Genomic DNA, 22,491 nt, shown 5'->3' with positions numbered 1-22,491 from the left:
ATAAAGGTGAAATTTTTCCAATTAACAGATTTTGTAAAGAAATGTGGAGAAGCGGTAATAAATGAAGATGATATAAAAGAAGTTTTTTATTGGGATGATAATGCTTCTCAATCATCAATCAATTAATGAATATAGAAATTTGTAGTATGGTTCTAGATCCAGAAAATACCGATAGTGTAGAAGTAACAGAGAAGTTACTGAAAAACGAGAAAATTTCGATTGACAAGTTAGTCAGAATTCTCAAAACAGCAGTTACAGGACTTCAGCAATGTAACTGAACAAGAGATTGTCTGTCTACAGAACTAAAGTGAAAGTATTATCACAAAAAACGAAGCAACCAAAACAACTTACATTGAAAGAAATGTTTACTAAGGTAAACAAATAAATATTGAGCTCTTTTTTTTTTTTTTTTTTTTGTAAATTTTGATACCCTTTAGATCATAAATGCTTTATTATTTCATATTTTTAATTCTTTTTAATTTTATAATTTCTACATGCCATCTTACTAGATTTAAAATGATGATCTAATATCTGGAAAAATCCCAAATCCGGAATTTCGAATTTTGTACTGTAGTTTGTTATGAAATAATAAAACATTTAAGATATGAAGGGAATCAAAATTTACAAAAACAAAGCTCTATGTTTGTTTTATTAAATATTTCTTTCAGTGTGTAAGCTATTTGAGCTGTTCTTTTTTGTTCTAATATTTTTTTTTCTTTAATTTTATAGATAGACACAATTTCTTGATCAATTACAAAGTTTCATTCCTGTGTCGAGAATTTCTCTGAAACTGCCGATTGAAATCTTTTTATTTCAACAACTGTTTGTGAATTTCTTCAGTATTGGTAGCCATATCATGATTTAAAAGTATACTACAGAATTTTCTGTCAGTTAGATGATTTATGATGAACACATTGTGATCGCAGTGAAGAACTGTTATATTATCTTCCTTTATTATCAGTTTTTCATATTTCTTCGCATTTTGCTTGTGATATGCAGAAACTTTCAGATTTGCAGCTATGATGATCATTACCATGAAATATTGCTGCTGCCCATAAATGTCAAAACAACTGCTGACTTATCCTCCCATGACCAGTGCTCGACATAGCAGATTTAATGTTGAAGTATTAATTCTTGAATGGATTTCAGAAAATTTTGCATGGTTTATAAATTGAGTACTTTATATCTGCATACACTTCAATAGCCATTGGTTAAATGATGAATGTATAATGTAGTGAAAAGAATAAGATGAAGATTTTATCTTTTTTTAAAAGTTTAAGTGATGTATGAGCCAAACAGTCATCCTTAATCGGGACAATTTTTACATCATCTGGTAAACCAACCAAATCAAATGTGTCCAAGCTTGGATATGAAATGATTTTCAAACCACTCATTTATTAATGTTTGTAACATCCATGTTCTTTTATTTAACCCATTAACCGCCATAACTACAAGGAATGTTTCTTTTCTCATGAAAATAATAACAAATATTAAATTAAGCATTTATAACATAAATTTACATTGAAAATTAAAAATATGCTCTTACTTGTGGAAAAAGCGAGTGTTGCGTTCGCGCAACGTCAGCAGAATAAGACTACGGATGTTTAGTGAGTAGGATTGTACTTGTGTGATGTTTCTTTTGAGTGGAGCGCAGGATTACTTTTTAGCTGTATAACGTTTTATAAATCTACAAATCACTTTACTTGTAATTAATTTAATATTAAAATATACATTGTATTTCTTTTACAAATACAGATTATTTCAACTGAAAGATTCAAGCATGAAAAGCTTGATTACAATCATGATGTAAAGCTACATTACATACTTTGCATCTGTAAAAAGTCTGGCTATGATACTCTTTACAACAAAGTCTTTTGTTATCAACAGACTTTATGATAAAATGTCTACCATCTCCATGCAATGGTTTTTGAATGCTGAATTTACTAGGTCTTCCTGTTGCTGATCTATTTCTGGCTTATTCTACACTCTCAATAGGAGTTTGCAAAAGGAATAATGCATTCTCGTGTCTGAAATCTAAAAGAGACTTTATATTTCCAGTAGTAAAAAGTGGTGATATTTAGTAAGTTTAGATACTGTCTCACCTCATATAATTTATCAGTATTGTCAATTTGACTATTGTCAAATGCAAATTCTGCTTCATATTCCTGTACTGCAAACGTGCTATCGATTCTTGTACAACAGGAACAGAAATGTCCTTATCAAAAGACCAATACATTTTTCCTTGAGGTCAAGAATGGTATCTTGTAAGCAATAATATTCCAATAAATCTTCTCTTTTTTGCTGAGCGTATATATTTGTTTGTTCAATGAGAAGAGAGTAAATGTCTAAACCAAAAAGAAAATCGAAAATCTGCGCACTAGTTTTACCTTGTATTTTGTCTTTTATAATTTCTCTTCTATCTCTTTCTTCATGTTCTTCCTGAGACATAACTAACAGTTCCTTTTTTTATCTACTTCAAAATTTCAGTGTTCTGCTTTTTAAACTTTTTAGTATGACTGCTTTTAGAAGGCTGAAACTTACTTCTTACGTGAATTTCAACTTCCCCAGCAGTATCATTTGGTAAAATATCATAATCATTATTTAAAACATTGCCATTCCTTTCTTCTTTGTGACTAGCTTTTGCAATTTCTGGGGGAACAACAATAATATCAGTTTCATTCTGGTCATTATTAACATTATCATCGTTTGTTTCTTCATCAAAAAATCTTTGAAGGGCTTCTTCTAATGTAAGATACCTCGTTCTAGGCATTTTTAAACAACCAGAACATGAACTAGAACATCGAAAGGAATGAGTTAAAAAGGAGATTGACATGCTGCTCTGCGACTGCCGCCGCAGAGCAGTGTGAAATTGATAAACAGATTTCGGAATGGTTAGAGAAATGAAAAATATGACTTTATCCATTTTTTGCAGCAATTCCACTTTTTGTTTAATGGACTTCAAAACATACTTTCGCTTTGTAGATCCTTTACATATTAGTAAATGTATATCGGAAATTCTATTTGACATAATCGAAACTTCAAGCTTACTTGTATAAAATTGCTCTAACAGTCTGCAAAAAATAATAAGCAGGATCCAATTCAAAGATTAAGGAACAATGCAATTTGCAACATTAACTGAATTAGATAATTTTAGCTTAGCTTATACCGTCCATTATACATTAAACGCGCATGGGTACACGTATTATGCGCATGCGCACACGCATATTCGCAGCCGTAAAGGTCTTACACACATGCGTCAATGCGAGGCATGCGCAGAAAGTTTGTAGCTTTGAGGTACGGATTATGGGTGTCCGAATTAACGACTTTTGACTGTATTCCATTTCTAAACTTTATAAGCAAAACAAATAATATAAAAAGAATTTTTGCTAGTAGTCCAAATATTCGATGCCTGGGTTTTGAATTTTGTACTATATTTTGCTCCAACTTTGCTGTTTTAGTTTTTCTTAAAGTAACTCGTATGTGTATTTATAATAGCATAAACTATGACTCACAGTGTAGTAAAAATGTACTTTGTGATGTAAGACAATTTTCAATGCATTTAATAATGTTTATAAAGCAACTAAGCAACTAATTTTAACACATTTGCCAATGTTGATAAATGGGTAGTGATTTAAAATCTTTAAAAAAAAAAAAAAAAAAAAAGCTATATTATTATTTTAAAGACTGGCTTGGTTATGTGTTTTTAAATAAAAACAAACAAAAAAATAGTTCAATTATAGGTAAATGCAATTACAATTTTTAATGTTGTGCAAAATATTTTTTTACAATCAGGTTTCAAAACTGAAACTTAGTTGGTTCAAGTTAGCAATAATTTTCCATGGTCTTTGACATATTCTAAATCAAGGTTTATATATACACACACAAACACAGAAAAATAAAAGAATGTAATAATTCTACTTAAAAATTGTAAATAAAATAAATAGAAATGATTACTTGTATCCTCTCTTTCTTCCCCCCCCTGAAGTTTTAAACCTTATGCATATTTTACCCATTTTGTGTATGTCTAAACTATAATTGTTTTATAGCGTTACAAAAAAGAATATTTAAAGAAGAGAAAGAGATCTACAAGCCATCCACCTTTATATCATCCATATAACATACCAGTATTTTTTCCAGTTGGTCCTGATTATAATGTAGACTTAAATATAGGTGAGAACTTAGTATTTTTAGTACATGTATAAAAGAAAAATAGCTGATGTTTAATATATTCACATTTTAGATTTGAAATAATGTTTTAAAAGTTATGAATGAGTTCTAAATGTGTTTCTTGTTGGTAATAATTATAGTGAATATTTAAATATAAGTGAGAAATAAGCATATATTTATGTACAGATGAAAAGTATGAATATGTTAAACATATTTAGAGTTATTTTAGTACTTTTTTATTATCTGCATCTGCAATGAAATGTCCCGAACTCATTGGCTGCTAATTTTTTGCTAAGATAATGTGCAAAGGGCATTACCCATTATCAGAGATTTTTCAGCTTTTCACACTGGCCAAAACTAAAAACATCAGAGATTTTTAGCTTTTTTTACTGAGCAAAGCAAATGTGTTATGTGTGTACCTGGGTTTCCTTTTTGCACTTTTGTTCTCTCCATGTACATAGCTATCTGTTTTTCATATAAAAAAATCACAAAATTGCACAAACTCAGCACCATACTGCATTAACACTGCATGCTGACAAAACAAACACAAGCTGTATGCATACCGGTGTTGGCACGTAAATACTTTTTGGCAATAATCATGGGTTGCCACATAACTGTTTTAGTGACATATTGCTTTGCCTCATGAATACTTTTTCAAGACTTTTTAGGTGGGGTATAGATAATCAGAAAGTACTGTTATTTTTATAGCAGTGTTAACACTTGTGTCTAGCTGCATCTCAATGTTTAATATAGATTATTAAAGTCTTATATTGCTTTTTTTTAAGTTATTAGCAAGTATCAATCCTTAAATTTTATAAAATATTTTTTAGGAAACTGATTAAGTAAAAAAAAATATACATGGTAGTTTCATATGTTAGTTCTTTCCTTTCAGAATTGTGCCAACTAGCAGCTGAGTGGTAAAACTGCTGAACACTGGTAGTTCAGGTTCACATTAAAGTGTACAATGTATGGGAGTTTTTACCCTTGTTAACATGAATATGAGCCTGTTTCTTAGCTATCGGTGAAGATATTCCTTTCCTTAGACAAATGGCTTTTATGTTTTTTGCCATAATCTAAATCCAAATGAGATTTTCTCAGAATGTGTTTAAATCCCAGAAAAATTATTCATTGGTTAATTAATTTGGCAAGGCATACAAGGACTAAATGTTTTCTAGAGCATGCCCATATGGATATTGGCTTATATTCATATTACACATGGGATAAAAACCACATGGAGCCAATCTGTTTGCTGTGAATCAAAGCTAGGATGAACTTATCAGCCTTCAGTAGTATATCCACTACCCAACTGATGAACATCTGATCTTTTTTTATTATACAAATTATATAGAAACAGTCATTTTATATGATTTGAAATCAAGACCTGCTGAAGTTATTTTTATGAAATTAAATTAAGTGCAAACATTTCATGTTCAGAACACTTACATGAAATTATGCCCATAGTTTTTTTTTTTTTTTTTTTTTTTTTTTTTTGTGAAACATTTCCAGTTTTCCTTTGATTTATCCTTCAAGTTGTCCTCTGTAGTGACTGTATTTTGTAAAATGGTTTTGAAATGGGAAATATTTCAAGCCAGTCTCATGGTGTTCATTTTTTAAGCATGCTTCAAATTTTGTGTTTTGAATAGTTTTTACTGCACATTGAATTCATGTAAGAAAAAACATGCAAAGACAATCTATTGTATTTGATTTGTTTTACAGCAATTTAATTTTTTTACTTTGAACAAAGAATTACAATTATATTTATTTTAAATTAATTTTAATACAGTCAAAATTCGTTAATTCGGACACCCATAATCCGGAATGATCTATAATCCAGACCTCAAAGCTAAAAACTTTCTGCGCATGCACCGCATTGACACATGCGCATAAGCGTTTACGCGTGCACATATGCGTGTGCCCAAGGGCAGAATACGTTTTCGTGTGTGCTTTTTATGTATAACGGACAGTATAAGCTAAAATTATCTAATTATCTATTTCAGTTAATGTTGATGATTGCGTTGTTCCTTAATCTTCGATTTGGATCCGGCTTATTATTTTTTGCAGACTGTAAGAGCAATTTTATAAAAGTAAACTTGAACTTTCGATTATGTCAAATAGTATTTCCGATGCTGGAGCTCCCAAAGGATCTACAAAATGAAAGTATGTTTCGATGTCCATCAAACACAAAGTGGAATTGCTGCAAAAAATGGATAAAGACATGAAGAAGGTGACAGAGAGGTTAGTGAAAAAGAAAAAATTTCGATTGACAAGTTAGTCGGTATTCTCGGCTCAGCAATTACGGGACTTGAACAGCGGAACTTTGTAACTGAACAAGAAATTATGTCTGTTTATAGAATTAAAGAGAAAGTATTATCACATAAAACGAAGCAACTTAAACAACTTACATTGAAAGAAATGTTTAATAAAGTAAACAAATAAATATTAAGCTTGCTTTTTTTTTTTTTTTTTTTTTTTTTTTTTTTTTTTTTGTGTGTGTGTGTGTGTGTGTGTGTAAATTTTGATACCCTTTAGATCATACTTGTTCTTTATTTCATAAATTACAGTTTCATATTTTTAATTTTAGAATTTCTGCATGCCATCTTACGAGATTTAGGCTGATGATCTATAATCCGGAATTGCCGAAGTCCCGACGAGTCCGGATTAACGTCTTTTGACTGTAATATAGTGTATAATTTTACTGTAATCTGCAGCAGTTATTTTTCTTAAAAATGAATACATAAAATTCCTCAACTGTCAAAACTCTACATACAAACATTTACATTTATTTGTATATTTGGATTATACAAAGAAAAATGCTACTGTTTAGAGCTTCGGGAATAAGTTTCATTATGAGATTTTGTGCTTATCTTTATCAGTAGCTTTTAGATCCCTGCGAATATGAACAAGTTTCAGTGAGCTGAATTTTGCTGTAAGGGAAATATTCATATCTTTTCAAAAAATAATTTATATAAAAAGCCTTGAATTGTGCAGTTATGCTGACAGAGCTTTGATTCTCATATATTGAGTCCCTTTTCATTTATGTAATTTGTGTCCCTTAGGAAAGACATCTTTTAGAGTAAATAAGAATGTAAAATTGAATAATAAAGCATATATAAGTGTCATTAATTTATAGATATATATTAACATTGAATTTAAACTAGATCTCATTTCATATTGAAATGTATAAATAACAGAAACATTAACCAGTTAATGTCACTCATTTACTCATAATCGAAATTTCAACAAAAATTTCTTATTAGAATTTAAAACGAATTTGTGAATACTATCTTGAAAAATGATTAGAAAAATCTGATGTCCTATAAAATATGTGTAGATTTTATAAATACACCATGCCCACAAATATGCTTACATCGCTTTTTATTTTCACAACCATTAATCATAGATATATACTTCTAATTGATATATCGTGCATTTAACACAGTTAAGGCGTTTAAGTACACTGTTCTCTTTGATACCATTGTCAGATCTGAAACTTTATTTTCTTTTAAAATTTATTTGTTGCCGATGCAACATACTGTTTATCTAATACTTCATCTTTCAAAGCAATGAAATAAATTTGAGTATAATGCTAATAGTCATCAGTGAATGTTAGGAAATATCTTTTCCCTCCTAAGCTGTTAACTTCCATTAGCCCACACACATCTGTGTGCACTAAATCTAACAGATTCTTACATCTAAAACTAGTTTTTGGATGAGGTTATGTGTCAAACATTCAACTCTAAGAATGCATTTGCTAAGGTTAATGCTGCCTGCTAGATTATTTTTCTCAAGTGTTTCTATCGCATCTCTATTTCTGTGACCTAACCTTTGATGCCATTTCAGCTTTTATTTGTATTAGAACATGCAATACCATTAGCTAAATAAGTTTTTTTCATCAACTGGGCTTGCGGTCAATTTTTAAAAAATCTTGTTGTGCATTGCCATGGGCTATAAATACACTTCATTTAATCGTGCACTTATTACTATCAAATATAACAAATCATATCAAATATATATTTTTATCAAATATAACAAATAATATCAGTTGTAGTAAACATCGATTTACTACAACTTTTTTTCCTATATAATTGAACAGAAGGTAAATTGCTATCTAAATCTGGTACATACAATATGTTTTCTGATTTTATTTGTATTATCTGACCATTTAAATTTTGAATTTTAAAATAGCCTTCACCAATACAACACGAATTTAATTTAGCACCATTTGCTATAGTTACCATTTGTTTATTAGAGTCATTTAACTGAGAAAGCCCTTATCATTTATCATGCAAGTCTCCTCAGTTGATAACTCATTTTTGTGTTTTTGATGTACTTAGATGTTCATGTTCCACCTTTAGCACTTGATTAAACTCAACTTGTGAATTTTCAGTTTCGAAACTTTTCTTAAGATATTTATTTTCTTTGTCTTGTTTTATTTGTATATGTTCTACATTTTGAGTATTTGTCATTTGACATGCATTACTTTTATAATTTTTAGAATATTTTCTCACTTTGCTGTTATCTACATCTCTTTTTGGAAAAGTCCTTGCATTGTGTTTTGAATGAAACAATCATTTCTTGTATGATTATTTTCTTTACGATGAGTACAATATCATGTAACATAATATTTTGATTTCTGATCGCTTTTACCTTTTAAAGCAACTAAATCACATTTTTGAATTTGCATAGTTTCCACAAGTCTACTATACTCTTCTATTAATTTATTTCTATTCACAGTCTATCCATTTTGTGTAAGATCTTCCTCTTTTCCTGGTACTCTCTACACTTGCAAAGGTCACCTTTTTAACAGGGTTCAAATTGTCACATCTAAAAATGTGTCCAAGCCACCTGATATGATAACATTTGATAACTCAAACAATATCTTCTATATAGTTTCATTCACTACCATACAGTATGACAGATGTAATAAGAGTTGTGCAAAGATTTATTTTCGTCTTGAAGTTTAATAATTCTAAAAAATGATATTAAAAAATTCTTTCAACCATGGCATCTATTTGTTCTAAATAATCTGTTGTCAATTTCAAGTTTAATATGATAGTACCGAGCTACGTAAACTAAGAAATGTCCTCAAAAGTATAAGAATTTATTTGCAGTCAGTCGGAGGAAATTATATACTGTACTAGTTATAGCCATAAATTTTGTTTTACGCTCATTAATAACCATTAAGTCCAATGTCTCTGGTTGCAGACTCAAGAGAAATAAAAGTCTTCACAACCACCTGTTTACTTCTGCCACTAATGTTGATGTAACTATATAGATCTCTGGTTGTAAGATTATAGTCAAGCTACCAGAAATTATTGCTAAGGTTGTCAGTAATTTTTACATCTGGTTTTCACTGAATCAAGCAAATGAGAATATGTGAAATCCATTATCAACAATCCTTTTGGTTGGAAAAAAGATCCCTTACCATACTACCAAACTTTTTGTAGCCCCTCCTGCATGATTGTTTCTCACAGCCATCCATTGTCATTTGCACAAATAATTACTTAATTAGGAAAATCTTTTGGAATAATTTTCCTTTTAAAAAAATGATCAATAACTTCATGTCACCGTTCGCGCCATAAGCTAACACACATGAAGTTGCATTCATGAAGTTGCACACATGAAGTTGCACACATGCCTGCATTCATGTTTCATGCATTCACGGATACAGTTTTTGCACCAGTTTCATCAGCAGTTCTGCTTGCAGGAGGTCAAACGCTCATGATGTATCCTCCATATTTGTTAACTGTGATAGAAGATTTTTTTCCTTGTCAATAATATCTGTCACTTATGTTATAAAGCATGATTTTTTATCCTACCAGTCCATTGGTAATTTTTAACTGACACTTGTTCTGTTATACACAGAACGTTTTCATAAATCTGCTACACCATCAAGGCCTTCCCTCAAACTTATTTATATTCATTTGTTGCACTATAAATTTTGCTTGTAAATGAATTTTTATAGTCAAAATTGTCATTTTCTTTCCTTGTTGCTCCTTTAACCACTTTGCAAGGCCGTCTCTAGATTTGGTCATTTTCTATTCTTTTGGCTTAGTAGTGGCATATTTATAAATTCTTTTTGAACTCTCCAGTGTCAAATGCATTGCTCATCACTTCAAATTCTCGAGCTGCTACTCTGTTTCCAATTTGTTCAGCACAGGAAATGATACTAAGCTCAAAACTAGTAGTATAGCCATTTTCAAAAGTTTTGTAATTCCTTTTCATTTAAAAACAAATACTTATACCGAAGTTAATGGGATCTGCAGCCAACAGAATGCCAAACAAGAATTTGTTTGTGCTGAAGGGAGAGAAAGAAATACATCAGCATTCATTACTGCAATGCAGGTGGAGTTGTATCGATGTTGGAAAGAGCCACATCGATTTACAGTAGAGAGAGGAGGGGAGATGATGGGTTCTGAAAGATTCATCAAAGAACAAGGAACAGACTATTGAAATGATGTGAATGCTGATTTGAAGGGGGGAAGAATATTATTGTTCCAAGATTTCATCAAGGGTGAATAAAGCATGTAGGTCTGTTCAAGGGAAAGAATATGAATACAATAAAATTCGCTAAAAGCAACAAGGTAGTCTTCTGTGTGGAGGCAGCACCAAAGTGATTCAAACTATTTACAGTGAGTGACATGTATATTTTTAACTGAATGTAAGTACTGCATCAGTAGAAAACTGCAGCCACTGAAAGTTCATATTTTAACCACTTCCCTGTTTTGCCCGAACGCTGCTCGTGTGACTGATTTTTTTCCTCTATTGCAACGATTTGCCTGAATTTTATGCTTGATTAGTTTGCAATGCTTCTAACAGATGGCTCTAGTAGTCCAGTAAAGATCTGATTGCAAATCCGGTTTCTAGTTTATCTTTTACGCGGGAAAGTTGCCATTTCGTTTTGACTCAATCTGCTTACTATACAGCTCGCTGCAAATTCTATTTCTTTTGAAGCTGAAAAGTAGAAGAATGAGTGATTTTGAACATCTCATAACAGATGATAACTCTTACAGTGGATCAGACAGTGAATTTGAAATTTCTATACATGATTCTGGAAGTAATGAAAGTTCGATTTCGGACTTTTCAAGTGATGAGGAAACGGAAAGTTCGGATGACCTAACTCAAGTTCGAAACTTTTGTGAACTAGATATAACAAATCCTCCTTTACCTTCACCTCGATTTCCATTCACAGCAAATCCAGCTGCTCATGTAAATATTGATCTAAGTAATGGAACTCTATAATTTCTTGATATTTTCTTTGATGTTAATCTTATTGAAATTATAGTTTCTGAAACCAATAAATATGCAGATCGAACCATTCAGACCAGTAGTAATCTGCGAAGGAAAAGCAGAGCAAAAAAATGGGAACCAACAACAAAGCGCGAAATTCAAGTGTTTCTTGCTTTGAATATTTTACAAGGAATTGTGAAAAAGCCTGAAGTTGAGCAATACTGGAGTAAGAGACATTCAACATCAACTCCATTTTTTTCCAAAATTAAGTCTTACCGACGCTTTTATCTTATTCACCGGTATTTACATTTTTCTGATGATACCGAATTTGTTGCTAAAACACATGAGTGTCCAAAACTGTGGCCGATCATCAAGCATTTGAATACTCGTTACCGAGAAACTATCACACCTGAAAGAGATCTTACAATCGATGAGAGTTTGATGCTGTACAAAGGAAGATTACACTGGAAACAGTATATACCTCTAAAGCGATCACGATTTGGCATAAAAAGTTTTATTTTATGTGAATCGAAGTCAGGTTATGTGTATCAACTTATTATATACACTGGGAAAGATACACTTTTTGATGATAATTACCAGCATTTGTGCAAGTCCTCTCAAGTAGTGATGACACTTATGCAGCCACTATTGAAAAAAGGATACTGCCTAACGACAGACAATTATTACACATCACCAGAACCTGCAGATATCCTTATCAACCATCAAACAGATATATATGGAACCCTCAAACTTACCAGAAAGGACGTCCTAAAAGAATTACAGAAGAAAAAATTAAAATTTGGAGAAATCTGTGCATACCAAAAAGGGAAAGTCTGTCTAATGAAATGGATGAATAAGAAAGCTGTATCTCTATTATCCACAATACACAACCCTATAGTGATTGAAGTTCCATCTTACAAGGATGAAGTTAGAAAGAAACCAAAGGTAGTGATGGAATATAATAATACCATGGGAGGTGTTGATAGAATGGATCAGCATCTCACCAATTATCCAGTCACAAAGAAGAGAGGAAAGATATATTACAAAAAAATATTCTTCCACCTTTTAGATGTATCGCTGTGGAATGCATTCGTTTTATATCAGAAGCATGGGGGAAAATACTCGCATTTGAATTTCAGACTTGATATAATTGATCGCCTGATTGAAAGACACGGGACTGTAAATGAAAAAAAAGGACGACCAGGAATTTTGCCCAATCCCTTACGATTGACTGAAAGGCACTTTTTAGAAGTGATTGCTCCCAGCGACAAAAAACTGAGACCAAGAGGCAGTGCTTTGTGGCTGCTCTAAAAGAAACGATTTCGGAAAAAGAGTGAGAAAAGAAACTAGATATTTTTGTCCCGACTGCGATGTTGGACTATGCTTGTCACCGTGTTTTAAAATTTTTCATACAAAAGCTGAATTTTGAAAGATATTAGATGTAAGTATAATAATAAATTCTCTTTTGTAATATCCATTTCAGTAAAGTGTTTCCCAGATCGCTTATTTCACCAGAAAAAAGCCAACTTTAAGTAAAAATGTAATTTTTCGTTGTAAATAAAAATTATCATAACTTCATAAATTCAACACTAATAGTTTTGACTCTTGATTTGAGTTTCTATAATCGATTTTAAAATAAAATTGTTTTTGAAAAATATGCTTATTTTTTGACGCAATATGTCAGAAAAAAAGAGACTGTTAAGTGGTTAAACACATAAATGCTGCATTGTTTCTTCCAAAAATTATGATGTATACCCGCAAAGAGTGGTTGCAAAAATAAAATCCTCCATAAAAAATTTTATAGATACTGTATATGTAATATAAATCATTTAAATAAAAAAAGTTATTTATATTCTGATGAGATAGTCTTTGCAGTATTTCTCTTAAGTAACATTGAATAGGTTAATATGTTAGTATCATAAACAGTTCATCAGTTCTTATATAAAAATGCTGTATGTGAATCTGCAGATATAAAATTACATATGGAATGAAAGATCAGATAAGGCAGTCTGAATATGAAACTACCATAATCATAAACTCTTTCCTTTCGTAAGTAGTACTACTAATTGCAATAAAAAATTTTTACTTAAATGAAATATTTATGCTCTTTTCTTGCTTCTTTAATAACTGTGTGCTTTTCCTCACTCCTCTTCAATTAAGGTTTAGATCCAGCAGTTCAGCAAGCATTCCCTATGCTTCGCCGACGCTTTCCGTCATCAAATACATATGATCCTTTTTTCCCAGTGAGGCCTCCACCCTTTGGAAGATTTTTTTAACTTTGTATATAATGTAGATATTTCAAAAATTATATATAATTCAGTTTTATTTAAAGTTGAGGTTTTGATATTTATCAACTCCAAATAAAATAAATATTGTATCAACTTGACATTAAGTAATTATTTCTTTAAATTTCTAAATTTTTATTTAATATTTCTTTCTTATGCTTTACATCATGTACTGCCTGACATATACAGTTGGCTTTTGAACAACATAGGCTTGAATTCAGTGGGTCCATTTAAATACTGAGTAATATTAAATAAATATGCTAAAAATTTTTTGAAAATGTTTGGTCATATAAAAACATTCACTGGCAAACCACAGTTTATATAAAAAATTTTAATTTGGATGTGATTGCATTAAGTATATATACATTTTTATCTGTTTTATAATTAACTTTCAAAAAGTATACCTAAATCTTTCACAAAAACTTTTTGTATCAGGTTTTAATAATAATATTAATTTAATTTGACACTTGTTCCTGAAGAATGAAAATAGATAAGTTGCTGCAATTTGTAGGTACAGGCATAAAAGTAAAAAAAAATTATCCATTTTGTTAGCATGGCAAATAGTGACTGGTTTACAATGAAATGAAAGCAAAGTAGTCTATGGAATACCACAGTAGACTTTTTTTTATATATATAAGGCACTGAAGGCTTTGATGTTACGTTGAATTAGGGAAAAAAGTTACTGTGAAAAGTTAAGTTTGTTGAAAAATATATAAAAACTTTACTAATTTATTTTGACTAGAAGCAGGAAAATTCAGTAAATTTGTTGATGACAATTGATTTCATCACAAGTACATAAAATTCACACTAATATGCTCTTCTTCAAAGATATTTTCTCTTCTTATAAATGCTATATATAAAATTGGTAGACAGTTTCAGACAAAAATTTATTTTAGTAGAGTGAAGGAATTTAATATTCTAGTCATTCTTTATTATCTGTAACATTTCTAATTTCACAGTTGGTTTTTTTTTTTAAATTAATATAATCATCTCATAGATTTCATGGAAAACTGTATAATTTTTAAGAAATCTTAAAAAAAAAAACAAAAAACAAAAAAACTTGCATAATTAAAAACTTTAGATCGATAAATCTTGCAAATGGTGAACATACAATTGGCTAGCAATAACACTACACTGTGGTGTGTTTTCTGTGTAACTTTTTTCCCCTTTCTGGCTTATTTTATTGTAACAATAAAGTATTTATTTCATATAACACAAAATATGCATCTGATTGTTACTGGTAGAGGTGGAATCAAATGTAAGTTATCAGTAGTTAAATTATAAGAAATTTGAAGTTGTACATGGATTTTTAACAGTCCAGAGATTCTGTGCCCCCAACTCCCAAATTGTTCAAAAGTCAACTGTATTTTATATAGAACAAGAAATAGTTGAGAAACATTCAAATAAGCTATTACATTTTAAGACTTATAACTTAAGTACAAATTTAAATAGTTCAGATCTCTTAGTTGGGTATAAATTAAAAGCTGAGCAAGAAAAGACTGATCATCTCGACAGTAAGGCAGAATTAGAATTGTACATCTGAAGTCCAATCCAAGTTCTCGTAAAGCAGAATAAGAAAGATATTTTATTTTTGTAACTGAAGCAAAGAAATTAATTAAATATTAACTGTTGATGTATAACTGCTGCAATATATTGTACTTCTAGAAACAACAAAACTGCTGAAAAGTATGTGATCTGTTAATAAATGACTGCTAAAAAAATGCATTGTATTCCTAATAAATAGAAAAATTGTTGTTAAGTATAGTTTATATGTTTTAATATGTCATTTCTAAAGGAGCATACAATATGAATGTACAATTAGACAGAGTTCGTACGGTCCTTAAGAGTCCTTAAGTTTTTTGAAATCGATTTTTGGTTCTTAAAAGTCCTTAATTTTGGCCAAAATCGGCAGAAGGTCCTTAATTTTAATCCTGTGAAATTTCTGTCTGTTTTTACGACTGCCATTTTGAGTGTGAATTAGCAGTTTGGAGGTATATTTTTGACGGTTTACTGATAAATATGGTTATTTGAATGGGTTATGATTTGTTCCTATTTCTAATATAAATAGTGGGATACTAGAGTTTCTGAGCAAGCAGTGAAACAAGTATTTCGAAATTATTTCACTTTTTCTAATGAAAAGCTCTTAAACAACTTTTTGCATTTGGGGATGTGAAATTCTTTTATTGAACGGCTCTAAATTTGGCGACTTATCAACATTTTGGCGATTTTTAAGATCAGTTTCTATAGAAAATTTTAATTTCAATGGTTTGAGAATTTTTCGACGATTTTTTTTTAAACATTCCAACATTGATAAATATCATTAAAATTATGGTAATATATTGAAATTAAATTTAAAAAATAACATATTGATTAAAAAATATCTTCTTTTTAATTTTTTCATGATAAGAGTTTTCTCATGTGATTGTCTCAGAGTGTTCAGAATTCTCAGAATATGAATCAGTTTTCTCTATAAAATTAATTTCACACTTTTTCCATCTCATTTTTTTAAAAAATATTTCTGGCTGTTTGTTGTTACAAAATTGGTAGGCGTAATTTTTCTTCCGGACATTAGACATTGCAACTTGGAAAGTTTAGAAGGATTTGAAAGCAAGATTTATAGACCCACCATTCCAGAAGATTTTAGAAAATTGTGAGAAAATGAAAAATGTCTCTATGGTATTAACACATAATGGATGTATTTTGCAGAGAGTTTCTTACTTTTTGGAGACCATCTGGAAGAACAATGAAAACATAATATCTGAATGCTTTACTTCTGATACTAGAATCTTTTTCTTAACATGCTTATCTTCCCTTTATTTTCTCTACTTTTCACTAGACACAAGTAGGAAAAATATTAAAAATGCTTCTAATCTTATCACATGGACAGGCATTATAGAAAGGAATTTTTTTTATTAACAAAGAAATTGAAAACTGGCAATTTAAAACATTCATCTAATATGTCTTAATGCATCATACACAGGTCTGATGCTAGGCATTTTCCCACTTGGTGCAATCACATGGAATATTAAACTTATCTCTATAGATCCTAAATTTTGCTGACTAGTGCCTGCTCTAAATTGTAAAAGTTTTGCCATTTCTACATTTTGTTGCTCGGTGTGTCACTAAATTCTAAAAATTCTGCCACACTAACTCTGTAACCTGCCCTTGCCATATATATTTCCTATTTCTCCTGAATGTTCATATTACTAAAGAAATAAAATTAGCAGCTTAGAAACTGAGTACATACAGAGAAAGAAAATTATTCTTTAAATATATATACAGGTATTATGATGTAAATTACCCAGTTGTTTATAATTTCAGCCTTTATTATAATTTCTCTTTTCTATTTCCTCCCCAGAATGCAAATCGCTTAGGCAGTTTTTAAACTGAGGTTTTTGGTTTGCAAGACAGAATGTGTTTTAATCTCCGCTTGCTCGTTGCATTAGTTCCTGCCAGCTCTGATAATTTGCAACTTTTTGTCCTTGCATTATCGCTGCTGACATTTGAATTTGTTATGACGATAAAGTTACTGAGCCAGCTTAAATTAAAATTAAATTGTTTAGTCTTTGACCTCTAGTCCACATTTTTTTGTTTGAATTTGATTGTTCTTGTTTAATTACATGACCACAAACTGCAATTGAATTGGTTAATTTTTAATTAAAGAACATGCCTTTAAGTTCTTTTTAAATAAGAGGCTTATTTAAATGTTTATCTGACTTTGTAGTTACTTTGAGACATAGCGATAACTTGCTTCATGTCTGTCGGGAGTTTTTGGACTATTTAACTTTTACCAAATTAATTAAACCCTCATAGGTACATTGTGGAGAGGTTGATAACTTAGGAGATAAAGTACGCAGAAACTAGTCAGAACATTGGTTTGTGTATTCAAACAGATTTTTAATTGTTAGGAAAGATGTTTAAAGAGAAGAAAATTGATATAAATTAAGCCAAAATGTCTGGGAAGGCTTCAAATTAAAAAGATGTATAAATATTTTATTGAGTGTTGTTGCTACAAAACATAAATGTTTTGTAGCTTTTAATGTATAATTATCCTAATATTATGACATAAATTGCATGTATTTTAAAGTGTGAAATTTTATTAGATTGGGATTTTAATACGGACTTTTAACAATATTGTTAAAAAATAAGTAAAATTTAATAGTAATCATGTAAATCCATAAGGTTTTCTAACTACATAATTTAATTCATAACTAACTGCTTACTCTTAAAAATTATCTCTGCATAATGAAGTGAGTTATTGCTTTTCATTATTCCTTAGCGTGGCACAAGGTTTAAACACAAAAATGTAAAAATTCATGTAAAACTTATTCTTAGTATCTAGTGAGACCTAAAATAATACAAAGCAACTTAGCGTCACCTCTGGTGCTTTAGTGGCTTATTGGAACCTTAAAGTATATTAACTTGGTTATAACCCCTGGAACTTTACACGGAGAGCTACGACGCTAACCGCAACAGACAGAGCCCAACTAACTTTCAAAACTAGCTAACCGTGCCCACATTAGGCCTCTCAGTTTTGTTCTGATCAGCAGGTCTCTCTCTAGGTAAGGAGCAGCAGTGACAACAGCCAGTCTTTTGTTATGAATCATGCTGATTATGATTTTAATGCTCTTTTTAACCTATGCTGCTTGACACAAAATCTACTTACTATTAACTAAACCTCTAGATTGAACAAGTATGTGACAAAATTAGACATTAAAAATAAAAAAGCTGTTTGTAAAACTTAACTAAAATGTAACTTATCTTCTTTCAAATATGTTCAGTTATATTATAATTGTAAAATATTTAATGATACTTGAACACAAAAATATAAAAATTCATGTAAAACTTATTCTTCGCATCTAGTGAAATTTAAAATAAAAAGCAACTTATCACCTCTAGTGCTTTAGTGGCTTAATAGAACCTTAAAGTATATTAACCGAGTTACAACTCCTGGAACTCTACACAAAGCTATGACACTAACGACGTCAGACAGAGCTCAGCTAACTTTCAAAACTTACTAACTGTGCCTACAGGTTTGTTCTGATCAGCAGGTCTCTCTCTAGGCAAGCAGGAGCGGTGACAACAGCCAGTCTTTTGTTATGAATCATTCTGATTATGATTTTACTTCTAATTTTAAACTATGATGCTTGACATAAAATCTACCTGCTTTTTACTAAACCTCTAGATTGAGTAAGTAATGAGACATAAAAAAAATTAACATGAAACTAACTATTAGTAAAATGTAAATAAAATGTTACTTATCTTCTTTAAAATATACTGAACTATTGTAAGTCTAAAATATTTAATGCTGTCTGATAAATTTCATAAAGTATATTTTATGCTTAAAGTAATTAATAATTATGTTAATTAACTTATGTTTAATAATAATGCATCCTACTTACGGATCTATTTTGTTTTTTGCGTGGTATTACAAAAGAAGTTCAAGCACAGATAATATTTTAATTGAATTTATTAATTTGCTATTTGCTCATAGGTCCTTAATTTTTTTCAGTAATGGTCCTTAAAAGTACTTAATTTCCATGTGAAGAAATGTGTACTAACCTTGTTAGAATTTTTACAATGAGAACAATATATGTTTACCAAAATTCCCTATCCCTCCTTGCCTTATCGAAAAGAAATCTAAGAAAGAAAGCTTTCAAATCTGTACAGGCTGACTAATAGTTTTAAAAAGATTTGTCAATTTCTGTACTTTTGCTTTCTTCAAGATGCCAAATGCCAGCAGATGTTTTTTCAGTTTTCTTTACTGTATTAATTAAATATCAAATCTTATTTCCATATAGGTAATTTATTAAATGTCTAGCTCCATAACTCACCATTTTTTTAACATCACTTATGACGTATCACCTAAATGAAACATTAAGCAGTCCATTTCAGAAATCCTAAAAATTACCATGGAATAAAAAGCCAGCACAATTTTAAATGATTCAGAATATTAATGGGTTACATATACTACAGTTAGGCACAAATATTTTCAAACAATTTTATTAGTGAAGTAATTTTTTTAATAAAAATAATTTGTTTTTATTATATCATTACCCACAGTTACCAACTTTTTTAGTTTCTCAACATTTTTCCAAATAATTGTGAAATTTAGCTTCCTTTGTTTTTTGGGGGAAGGGGGAATTGCTGCGTTTATACTTTTCTTTCCTCACATTTTAAAAGTTCGGTATGATCAGCGAGACATTTTGATACAAATAGTGGCTTTTTACTTAAAACTTCAGGTATTAGATTAGATCTTGAAGTAATATCAGCAGGTGTTGTAGGAACTATTAGAAGGAACAGAATGGTCCATTGAAATAGAAAGAATTTTGATCGGCTGTACAGTTATTTCATAAATTATCTCCACAATCTTTACCAATAGGGTCTTAAAAAGAGTTTTTTTGCTCTAAAGGCTTCACATGTATTTGTGTAATGAAAATGAATAATATTTTATAGGCTCTACAACTGGACTGACAGAGTTTGAGGATGTTCTTATCAGTCATATAATTACATGAACTTTTGACGAGTCAGTGGAAACATGTTAAAACAAATTTAATCAGTTTCATCAATACTAGATATTTCTCTTTTCCATCTTCTCTTAGCCGAAAATGTTACAATATGAGTTCTGTTCTTGTGCAATACAACTTTCTAAATGTATCTGATGTTAAGGGTTTTACATTATCTAAGTTTTCAACTTATGTAATCTCTGAATGATATATTTTATCTAAAACAAAATTTGAGAAAGATGATAAGTGAACATTTGACAAATCCAAAAATTCCTGATTTCAAAAAGTAAAAAAAAAATCTGGGATTTCGACTATGTCCAGACTACAATCGCTTCTGATTATACGATAAAATTTAGTGAACAGGTTAAATGTAATATTAAGCTAACAATTAATTAACCATAGAGAGAGCATGTATTTAGAAAATACACATCTACACAAGTTGTAAACTTGTTTCAAATCTTGTATATTTGAGATATATTTCAATTGCAGTACATAAAAATGAGTACTTATCATTTTAATTTAAAAGTTCAAAAGCTGATAATTGATTAACATGATTTTTTAATTTAGTGGCAGAAAACACACCAATTTCTGTTATAATACCCCCAGTAATTAAATCTGCAGGTGTTACATCAAAAGCAGGATTCCAGCAATTGATGCCTGAAATTAAAAATTATTTTATATTACACATATATATTAGGAATTTCGTAAAACAATGTATAAAATTATCTAATATTATTTACAAAATTTTTCTACGTCATAAAAAAGAGCACTAATGTTATGTATCCCTCTTAACTAGGAAAAAAATAATGGTTAATAAAGAAAATTCAGTGATTCACATTGTTAAAAAATATATAAGAACTGAAAGTCTTTCATACTATATTCTTAAAATAAAAGTAAATTTATTCAGAATTTTAGAGAAAGTTTCAGTAAAAAAACTATGAAAATGGCATTCAACGGTTACTGTAAACTATCTTTCCATAGAGAAAGTTTCAGTAAAAAAAACGAAAAGGGCCATTCAATGGTTACTATAAACTATCTTTCCATAGTACAGTATTTAAATATTTTAAATGCTTAAAATTAGAAGGTTTGAAAACATGCATAAAATATGGTAATGTATTAACTAACTGCAAAGTTTTGGCATTTAAAAATTGTACGGCTTGTTTAGTTTAAATATTGTATATAACAAAAAATCTTGATTCAAAGAACAAAAAACATACTGACAAAACACCACATTTGAAGTGGATGATACATAATATGTGAGAAATAATAATTTAAATATTTTGCATATAATTTAATAAAATCATTCTATATAAAATGGTGATACACTCATATAAGAAATAACCTGATGTGGATTTCATTAATCAACTATTGAAATGATACCCTTACTTGCTTTAGATAATGTTTAATCAATTACTACATAGGATGCCCACTAAAATCTGGTGCCACATGTTTAACTGCCGAACGGCAGTAAAGTGGGTGGTATATGCTACTAAGATGAGATAGCTTTCAGTGCCACTAGGTGGAAAGCGGCGGAGTTAGCATTCCTATCTCGAAAACGATACGGGATAGGAAGAAAAAGTGAATTTCAAAGTTGTAGAGTATTGTCGATTTAGCACAAAAAGACATCTCGTGGACATGAACGTTATAGAGGCGCATTCGTTTGTTCGCGATTTCCGAAACTGTGGCGTAGCGAAATGATCTTAGAAAAAAATGATTAGTTATCACAAGCTATCTTTATTTTCGATGTTTTGCACTTCTCTCCACATCAGGTAAAATGCACATTTGGACCCTTGTTAGAACTTCATATTGCACACTGTAGCATTAGTGGGTGCCACGTTTGCACAAGCATCTGTAATTCATCATTGAAGGTCCTGCAATGTTTATGGAGGGTAGCATACACCTGCTGTTTGAGGTATCCACACAAGAAAATGTCCATTGGAGTCAGGTCAGGTGAATGTGGAGGCCACTCTTCGAAACCAACGTGCCCAGTTATTAGTTCTTCGATTTCCTCCATCAGGTACTGCTTCACTTGCGAATGGATGTTGGAACCATCCATTCAGGAGTTAAAGCAACGACAGGTTCTCAACAAAATCGGGTATTACATCTTGCAGAAGTTCTAAATATTGTGTGTCCGTTAACGACTCTGGTAAAATATTCAGCCGATTAATCTATTATAAATATCTCGCCAAACATTAATCGAAAATCGTATTTGATGTCAAACATTGGCAGAACATGATGAATTTTCCAGTGCCCAATAATGGGTGTCCTGTCTATTGTATATTTCATTCCACAAAACGCATGCC

General features: G+C 30.4%; 2 protein-coding genes across 10 annotated transcripts in view; one reads left to right on the top strand and one right to left on the bottom strand.

Annotated features, from left to right (window-relative positions):
* The window catches only part of LOC118179943 (F-box only protein 7-like), a 70,050-nt gene that overhangs the window by 42,228 nt on the left and 5,331 nt on the right, over positions 1–22,491 (top strand). For 3 of the 7 annotated variants that reach the window (XM_085819262.1, XM_085819261.1, XM_085819267.1), the window contains 2 exons: positions 4,047–4,170; positions 13,558–15,441. In XM_085819262.1, coding sequence (XP_085675388.1) covers positions 4,047–4,170; positions 13,558–13,673 — 240 coding nt within the window. In that variant the 3' untranslated portion in view covers positions 13,674–15,441. Of the gene's footprint in view, positions 1–4,046; positions 4,171–6,748; positions 7,298–13,557; positions 15,442–22,491 lie in introns of those variants that run through there. The other 4 variants (XM_085819263.1, XM_085819264.1, XM_085819266.1 and 1 more) reach the window with 4 other exon arrangements.
* LOC118197204 (methylthioribose-1-phosphate isomerase) overlaps positions 20,628–22,491 on the bottom strand; it is a 39,882-nt gene continuing 38,018 nt past the window's right edge. For all 3 annotated transcript variants that reach the window (XM_035368711.2, XM_085819259.1, XM_035368710.2), the window contains exon 6: positions 20,628–20,845. In XM_035368711.2, the coding sequence (XP_035224602.2) occupies positions 20,703–20,845 (143 nt within the window). In that variant the 3' untranslated portion in view covers positions 20,628–20,702. The remainder of the gene's footprint in view (positions 20,846–22,491) is intronic.

This window comes from Stegodyphus dumicola, chromosome 6 (genome assembly GCF_044657685.1).
Source record: "Stegodyphus dumicola isolate Sdum_Otavi_A_Nest chromosome 6, ASM4465768v1".
NCBI classification, from domain to species: Eukaryota; Metazoa; Arthropoda; class Arachnida; order Araneae; family Eresidae; genus Stegodyphus; species Stegodyphus dumicola.
The sequence above is the reverse complement of the archived record's forward strand: the minus strand, read 5'-3'. Positions and strand labels throughout refer to the sequence as shown.